Source organism: Cannabis sativa, chromosome 2 (genome assembly GCF_029168945.1).
Source record: "Cannabis sativa cultivar Pink pepper isolate KNU-18-1 chromosome 2, ASM2916894v1, whole genome shotgun sequence".
In the NCBI taxonomy this organism is placed as follows: Eukaryota; Viridiplantae; Streptophyta; class Magnoliopsida; order Rosales; family Cannabaceae; genus Cannabis; species Cannabis sativa.
In genome coordinates, this window is record NC_083602.1 from 74,700,561 (window position 1) to 74,709,056 (window position 8,496).

The 8,496-nt window shown below is 31.4% G+C and overlaps 1 protein-coding gene across 3 annotated transcripts; it reads right to left on the bottom strand.

The window, feature by feature from the left end:
* Nucleotides 1-1,331: 1,331 nt before the first annotated feature.
* On the bottom strand, nucleotides 1,332-5,272 carry LOC115718906 (sugar transporter ERD6-like 5). 3 transcript variants are annotated; one of them, XM_030647718.2, is made up of 18 exons: nucleotides 4,882-5,272; nucleotides 4,649-4,711; nucleotides 4,321-4,410; nucleotides 4,162-4,221; nucleotides 3,785-3,850; nucleotides 3,633-3,698; nucleotides 3,453-3,528; nucleotides 3,304-3,368; nucleotides 3,035-3,127; nucleotides 2,827-2,904; nucleotides 2,654-2,738; nucleotides 2,523-2,566; nucleotides 2,369-2,431; nucleotides 2,212-2,271; nucleotides 2,079-2,120; nucleotides 1,915-1,974; nucleotides 1,722-1,836; nucleotides 1,332-1,639 (listed from the first exon to the last, which is right to left on the bottom strand). In XM_030647718.2, the coding sequence occupies exons 1-18, from the start codon at nucleotides 5,029-5,031 to the stop codon at nucleotides 1,518-1,520; spliced, it is 1,398 nt and encodes a 465-aa protein (XP_030503578.2). In that variant the 5' UTR covers nucleotides 5,032-5,272; the 3' UTR covers nucleotides 1,332-1,517. The 3 variants fall into 3 exon arrangements, with proteins under 3 accessions (XP_030503578.2, XP_030503577.2, XP_030503579.2); XM_030647717.2 differs by having other exon boundaries at nucleotides 2,079-2,132; nucleotides 4,882-5,267; XM_030647719.2 differs by lacking the exon at nucleotides 4,882-5,272 and having other exon boundaries at nucleotides 2,079-2,132; nucleotides 4,617-4,711.
* Nucleotides 5,273-8,496: the final 3,224 nt, after the last annotated feature.

Consider the following 8,496-nt stretch of genomic DNA (forward strand, 5'->3'; position numbering starts at 1 on the left):
AATGGTTAGAGATTTAAATGAAAGGAGACATTATATTCTCTTGCCACCAATGTAAGGTTATTTATAACTTTATATGTGTTTATTTCATTGTTTTAAGAAATTCATATTTAGGATGTTAAATTATTGTTCTATAATCAACATACATGTAATAAATTTAAATCCTAGTAAAATAAGTTCCAACAAGAGCACACAATACACAAATTAAGAGAGATGCCTCTCTTTTCATGTTAGAGCACCACATACACAAGCATAAAGCAATGGTGAGATCTCTTTCCTCCATAGCATGCAAAACTCATATATTTATTTTTAATGTTTATTACATGTTACACATTCAAGTACTTTAAAATGATGTGAAAGTCATTTCATTTGAATGAATTTTAATACTTTAAAATAAACAAAACAAAAAGTATTCTTAGAATTTAGACATAAAACACAACATAGAAGACAAAGAAACACATATGATAATTAACACGCAAAAAAATTAGTTTAGTAATTTAAGGCTTTTTTAGATTAAAAAATATAATTCACTTAGGAGAATGTCAATCCAATGCTTTAATATTAAGCAATATTGATCAAACCTATTTTGGTAGTTTTTCTACCAAAGTTGAAAAAGAAAGATTTTTCAAGCTACAAAAATTAAGAGAAAGTTCTACATATGACAAGAGTATATTAATTTATTGTCACTTATTATTAATGGTTTCTTACATAATTTTGGTTATGAATGACTAATGTACCTAATTTTTATTGAGAAGCAACTAGGATACTCTTAAAGATCGAGGGACCGTGAGGAATTTCACAAAAAAAAATTGAATCACTTTTAATGTGTTCAAAAGTTTATTAATAGTGTTTTGACTTACTAATTTTGATATAGGTTTTTTCTTAATATATGCAATTTTTGAAGACAAGTGTACTTAATTTGAATTCTATATATGTTTAAGTGTTCTTGTGTAATTACTGTTGTGGAAAAATTACTACAGCATAAATGTACCCAATATTTTCAGTCAGTTTTTCCTATAGTTGGAAAAATAAATACATAAATTGGGAAAAATAAGTAAACATACACAGATTAAGAAAGACATGTCTCAATCTTAAGTCTTATGCATACATGAAACTATCATCGCCAAATTCCATGGATGAGAGAAGAATTTACAATAGACAAACTCCACATGCAACTAAACTGAAATTTATCGAGGTTGTTGAGTTTTATCTTTCTTAAGAATTTAAACTAAAATATTTTTATTAATCAGAGACAAATCAGATTAATTATTTAAAGCAGCCAGCACAACATTACAAAAGTCATTATCAATAATAACAAAATTCTTTTGATAGAATTAGGGGTTCAAACCATCAAAACAACATATTATTAAATTGGTGACTTTAGGATCCCAATAAGGAAAATATGTATACTATTTACAGTAGTACAATATATTTAATACATGGGTATTAACTTAGTATTATTAGTTTTCTTATTTATAATGAATGCTTGAACTAGCCCCAATGGTTATGTCTTCCAACAGCTAAATAAAATGTGAAATTGATGCTTGTATCTCTTCTAAAGTTCTCCCTTTAGTTTCTGGCACTAGCTTTGCAATGAAAATTACAGTTATGCCGCCAATGGCCGCGAAGATGAAAAATGTTCCTGTGAAAGGTGGCAGATTAGTTGGTAAGATATTGAACAAAAGAAAAGAAACTAAACAACTATAGTAGTTTAGTAGTTAAACCTGAGGAGCTCCACTCCATCATGGAATTGAAGTTGTATGTAACTATCCAAGAACATGACCAACATGCCAAAGTCACAAGGCTTCCAGCTGAACCCTTGACATTTATAGGAAATATCTGAAATAGAAAAACTCATTGAGTTTACTATCAAATTTTTCTCATAAAGAAAAGAAAAAAGAGAAATAAGTACTTTACCTCTGACATTATAACCCAAGGTAGTCCTGCCAACCCCATTACAAATGATACAGTAAAACCCTGAGCAGAAGAACAATTCTAATTTGGTCATAAAACATTTCAAAAAAATAAAAATAAAGGATTACTCTGACTGTTTCATGTGTATGTATTGCAACTGAATGTACCATTATAGCAACGTACACCAATGTAGGAGTGAGATGCTGCAACTGTTGGACTCCCTACACATATAATAAAACTGGATCACATAATATTTTATTAAGGCATATAAGTATGTAGGTTTGGTTTGTGGATATTGACCAGAAATAAGAATGACAAGCCAAGAAGAAAGCTGCTAAAACATGTTCCTGCTGCTGAAATCTGCATACATTTGTAAATTTGACTATCAACACATTGTATATAATATTAGGTAGCATATATAGTAAAAGTTTAAAAGAAAATTTAGTGTTATTTTCACCATTAGAAGTGGTCTTCTACCCAATTTATCTGTCAGTAGCACACTCAATGCAACAGCAGGTATCTACAATTCAAAAATATTTATATTAAGAATATATGTAAACACACACACACACATACCACCAGTCAGATGAAAGAATTGGAAAGTAACGTACTTGTATAATGGCCACTGATACAGTTCCAACTCTGCTTGAAAATCCTGCATAAGATAGAGATTTAACTTCTGTGATGTTTTGTGTGTTTTATGCTTAAATTATTTCAGAAACATTGAAAGCATTTTATTTACCTGCATCTCTAAAAATAGAGCTAGAGTAGAAAAGAATTGCTGTGTTCCCCCCAAATTGTGTCAGTACCATTAACCCAACTCCGGCCTAAACAAATTATGTGCAGAAAATACTTCATAAAAAGGCACCAACATATCTCTTTTCTTTCATATTTATTTGGGTTAAGGCAGCTTACAATAAGTGCATGTGCATATCGCCATTGGAACAAGTCCAGAATTCTTTCCGAGTGCTGCTGAAAGGCTTCTGTGTAATCCTGCCACAACAAGAGGCAGCATGTTCCTTAGTTAGCTTCTGTATCAATGAATTGTTTATGCTTGGTAATCGACACGAACGAGTATGTGTGCGAAACTGCTCTCCTAAGAATATTAAGTTGAAGGATTTACTCTAATATCAGCTACTTCCTCAGAGACATCAGCATTTCTCCCCCTCAGACTCTGCAGAGCAGTTTCAAGCTCTTTGTATTTACCAATTTTCGCCTACAAATCATTCTTCAACCGAGTCATTTAAAGATTCATATCTGAACTTCCCTTTTCCATTGCACATGCATGGTTTCTATGGGAATTCAGAGTACTTAAAAATAAGTCAAAATGCAGGAGAGATGGAGGAAAAGAAAATGCTTCTTCCATTTTATTTGCTGTGTTATTGAACTCACCAGATATCTAGGTGACTCAGGAATAAAGAACAATCCTAAAATATGTAAGAGAGATGGAATGGCACCTGAAAATAAATCAATTTATATAAAACTTAATTCTTATTATCTTTTCTTCTGAAGCTTAGAAGAAGAGCTAAAACATAGTTTACCAATTAGAGCCAGGGTGCGCCAGCTAACAGTATTTCCAATGAAGTACATTAATGAAATCCCGCAACACAGCAACAACTATTCACTTGAACAAAAATCAGGTTTATTTCACATACACACAAATAAAGGGAAGAATAATGAGTTGGGTTCTTGCTCTCATGTTCACCAGATCTAATTGGTACCTGATATGCAGAAGTAAATCTTCCACGAATACTCTTGGGAGATATTTCAGCAATGTATACGGGTACCTGTCTATCATACAAGAGTCAATAACTGTATATGTGAATGTGATTTAAAGATTGGTCAAAAGATTATCAAAATTCAGGGAAATTACCGTGTAACAAATAAGCCCGTCTGCAAATCCAAGTAACAGTCTTCCAAAGTCCAGCCACCTAACATTCTACAAGCAAGAAAATTAACCAAAACAGGAGAAAAAGAAAGAACAAACCTGATTAAGGAACTCAAGCCCGAGTACCACCAAACCAACAATGTTTACTACAATGGTCAATCTAAAATTTGCTGCTTGTCAACAGTAAGTTTGTAATTTAGAACTAATAAGGTTCAATCACAACTCATTGTTTTAAAAACCCAATTGGAATTTGTATTATTTAATCTTGTTTCCCATTTAAGTTAGCCAACATGCATAAAATCTAACATCTTCACATTTAAACAAATGAACTACAATCATTACTTGGGAGATGAAAGTGATACCTTTCCAAATGCTATAGCCAGCCAACCTGTAGTGCTTAGTGCTTCAGATAACCACATTGTCTGACACAAGAATTACAAACAGTACAAAATAGATAATCAAATTCTAGACAAGACCAACTAAAATTGAAAGGATCGTAGGTAGGTACTACAAACACTTACAGCTCTACGACCTGTAAGATCAGCCAGCTTCCCATTCAATACTCCACCTATCATTCCTCCAATTGTCACCATCGAACCGAAAACTGAGAACTGCCCATTAGGAAAGAAGAGGGTTGTCAACCAATCATCAAATCAGTCCAAGTTTTTTTGAAGAAAATGAATTACTACATACATCCAAGCTAGGAAGCTAGGAAGACTAAGGTGGCCAGACTCCTTAATCTTTATATATTTATAAGGCCGTCTTCTAAAATTAAAAAAATAATAAAGTTGTATACTCATATTGTAGTTCTTTGGACCTCTATATAGTAATCATGACTCGATCTCTTACATCTTTAACAGAGATGTCCAAGTCTTCCATGATTCCAGATTGAGCAGGTGAAGAGTATCCAACCTGGAAAAGGAACAGTTACTTTTGACTTGTGAGTGAACATGAAAATTGTTACTTCATAGAATACAAGATCAATATACCCAATTGAACAAAGCTTAAACAATGAAGAACACATTCAAATATCCAAATTACATTTTAGATGTTGATCATGATTATTGAGTGTTGTTACTTACAATGCAACCAGCACAGAGAGCGCCACATAGAGCAACCAAAGTGCTGAAAACAACGACGGGTGTTGCTGATGAGCTTTCATCCTCATAATTGGGTTTCGACCCATCATCCTCATCAAGCAAAGGCCTTCTCTCTCCTCCTCCTCCCTCCATGGTTTGCTTCTTTCTCTAGGTAGACGACTTTCTTATGGATTTTTTAATTTATTTTTTTTTTTCTAAGAAAACAAATATGATAATGTTTGATTTTTTTTTTTTTTTAAATAAACATTTTTATTTTAAAAAGTGATAATGTCAATGATTGTGTTTGGTGCTTTTAATATACTCCATAGTATGGCTGTATTTCTATAATATTTTATACAAAAAGATATATTAATTTACTATTTATGGTATCACGTTCTTGCTTGTTCCTCGCTCGTTTCAAAACATGCTTTCTTTCGGTGTTATTATATTACAAATTGATTGATCGCCATGTGTACCCTAAAAAAAAAAAAAAATTAAATACTAAATATGTGAAAAAACACATGCTCAAAATAAATAAAATACAATTTTTTTTTTTTAAGATTTTCTGTTTTTTTTTTAAAATGTATCTTTCGTACAGCAGGGAATTTATTAATGATATATATTTTGAAAGTGTATGCTCTTCTCTACTTTTATGACTAATTGTAATTTTTTTGGTATTTCTAGAAACTGTAACTACGCGGCCCATAATATTGCCCAATAGGCGTTTGCCAATAATATTACGGGCATGGTAGAAGGGACGGACCCATTAAGATTGATGTGGGGGCTATAGCCCCACGAACAAAAATAATGTTTTTTTAAAAAAATTAAATGTAAATTTTTTAATTTAATAATTATAGGCCAAAATAGTAGAAAAGCCCCCACAAATTAGATAAATTTAGTAAGAGTGATTATAATGTAGCTATAAATTTTTTTTTATGATAAATAAGCCCCCACAAAGTTAAAATCCTGGGTCCGTCACTGATGTTAGAGATATTTACTATACCTGTTAATATCTTTTGTAATGACCATGATGTCTAACTTTAGTTTTTATTTATAAACACATTTTTCAAAAAAAAAATATTTTGAAAGGGTATGAGATATTTGACAAGGACAAAGACCTTGCAACAAGTCATTTCTCTTTTATTTTATTCTATGGGATTAACATGATGGGTACTAATTTATTAAAAAAATACAAAAGTACATAGTGTTGGGTTTTATGCCCTAAATAAAACTATTTACAATCTGATTAGTTATCAATATAAGAAATTTGAAGTGATTGATGTTTGCATGAATTCTACATGCTAATGGTTTAATATGTTTAATATGTTTATTACATTCATACACACAAAATCAGTTAAATCCAGATCATATGTTTATTCACAATTACAGTATCGTCAACACAGTGGAATGTGATTGTGATCATATGAATCAAAAGTTTTGGTCCCTGTTTCATCAGTGTTATTGGATTTACACTAATGTGATAATCAGCGATGATGTGTACTTACACTTGGAGTAAGTGTTATGTTCTTTCCAGGACATTAGTAAAGTATACTAGTTTCGAATGTATGGAGTATACATTGGACTGGACCGATATTGCAACTAAGTTAAGATATTACAAACTTACCGTTATACATATCTTTCCAAGTCAATATCAGTAGTTGATCTTAAGATTAAAAGAATCTAAATCCTGATATGCTTGGGCTCAACTCAGGAGTGCTATTCATGTTCTTTGATTTATTAGTTAAGCCTACTTTTGGGTCAGGATGATATGTATATTTTGGGAACATGATAGTATGATTGAGTGGGAGTGCTGAACATAAATATGGAATCTATAGCTTCTACTGGTGTATAGAAGTTAACTGATGATTCCCTTCGAGCTTAGCAAATAGAAGTAAATGGATGAGCTCTTGTTTAACTGACTAATTATTAGATCACTAAACACCATTTACAGGTAGCTAAGTGTTTTAAGGGGCAAAATACATTGAGGGGTGAGAACGGTAAAGAAATCCCATCTCGATGTAAATCATCTATATAGAGGATCTTTAAATCACAATAAGATTATAACAATGGTTAAATGAGATAGTATATTGGTATCGTGAAACATACAATATGCTCTATATAAGTCTGAGAGTGCAATTCTAAGTTCTAAGAGTGGATTCAACGAAGAATTAATAAGTAGGAATTTACTTGGTAAATTTGGTTCACTTATTGGAAGCTCAGCATATAGATCCATGGTCCCCATTCTAGTTGAGAACATTCTGCTTGTAAGACTCATTAATTGATTCGTGATTGATCAATTATAATTCTAAACTTAGACTATGTCTAATTTTATGAATTTTCACTAAGCAGGGGTGAAATTGTAAAGAAAAGAGTTTCTAGGTTTATTTATTTATTAATGGACTTTATATGTCTAATTAATAATTAAATTAAATGACAATATTATTTAATAATCTATTTTAGTTATTAAATAATTAGTTTTGGCATTTAAAAGGTTAGAATTGGAAAATTGGCGTTTTTGAGAAAATAGAGATAAAATTTGATAAAATTGCAAAATTAAGTGAGGCCCAATAACACCATATGGCCGGCCACTTAAATAGATTTTTCAAATTAATATTTTCATTATTTTAATGCCAAATAAATCCTAACCTAAACCTAGTAGTTGCCTATAAATAGAAAGTGATGGCTCAGTCACAACACATGCTTTCATTAGCTTTCTGACAGAAATTTCTCTCTTCAGAAAAACTGAACCTTCCTCACTTTCTACCTTGGCCGAAATACCTCTCTCTCTTTTCCCTTCATCTTTTTCGTGACCCTAGTGAAAGAGTAAGTGCCCACACACAGCAAGCAGTAACTCAATCATAGATTGGAAGACTGTGAAGGATCAAAGCTTGAAAAAGAAGGAGATTCGGGCTCAGATCTTGATTATACTCTGCTACAGAAAGGAATCAAGGGTTAGAGATCTGAGTGGAAGGAGACATTTATTCCGCTGCATCAATGTAAGGTTTTCTTAACTTTATATGTGTTTATTTATCGTTTTAGAAAGTTCTTATTTAGGATGTTAATAAACATACTTGTGAGTAGATCTAAGATCCTGGTAAAATAATTCCCAACAACTGGCCTCAGAGCCATGGTAATTGATTTACTTACATGTAATTTGGACTTTAAAACGATTGTTTGTATGTTCTTAGGATGGTATCATGTTGTATTGAGTGTTATTTGATGATTGATTGATGTTTGTGAAATTTTCGTGGAAAATAATTGTGATTTCGTTTCTGAAATTATTTTTATTGGATAGTATGGAAAAATTAAGCAAGTTAGCCTTTTACAGAACTCAATTTGGATTTTATTTGAATTAGTTATGATTTTTTGAAGATTTGAGAAAATCGGGGCTGTGCTGATTTTTTTTCCTGCGATCGCAGAACTGTCCGTACAGTTTCGAATTTTTTCTTTTTTCTTCAATTTTTCATACTTTTTCATGGAATTAACTTCCAATTTTTTGTATGGTTTTGTATATATACTATTACTATTCCTAATTCAATTCTAATTATCATTTTGAATTAATTTAATTTTTTTTAATTTAATTCAAGATATTAGTGTAATTTGAATTTGAATAGAATT

Bases quoted from the DNA above. Each gene is read 5' to 3' on its own strand.
- LOC115718906 (XM_030647717.2), bottom strand. From the start codon at position 5,031: ATGGAGGGAGGAGGAGGAGAGAGAAGGCCTTTGCTTGATGAGGATGAT. The intron at 4,411-4,648 runs GTAAGAGATCGA...CCTAATGGGCAG, and splicing joins TGGACATCTCTGTTAAAGAT to TTCTCAGTTTTCGGTTCGAT. The intron at 1,975-2,078 runs GTACATTCAGTT...TCTTCTGCTCAG, and splicing joins TGGTGTACGTTGCTATAATG to GGTTTTACTGTATCATTTGT.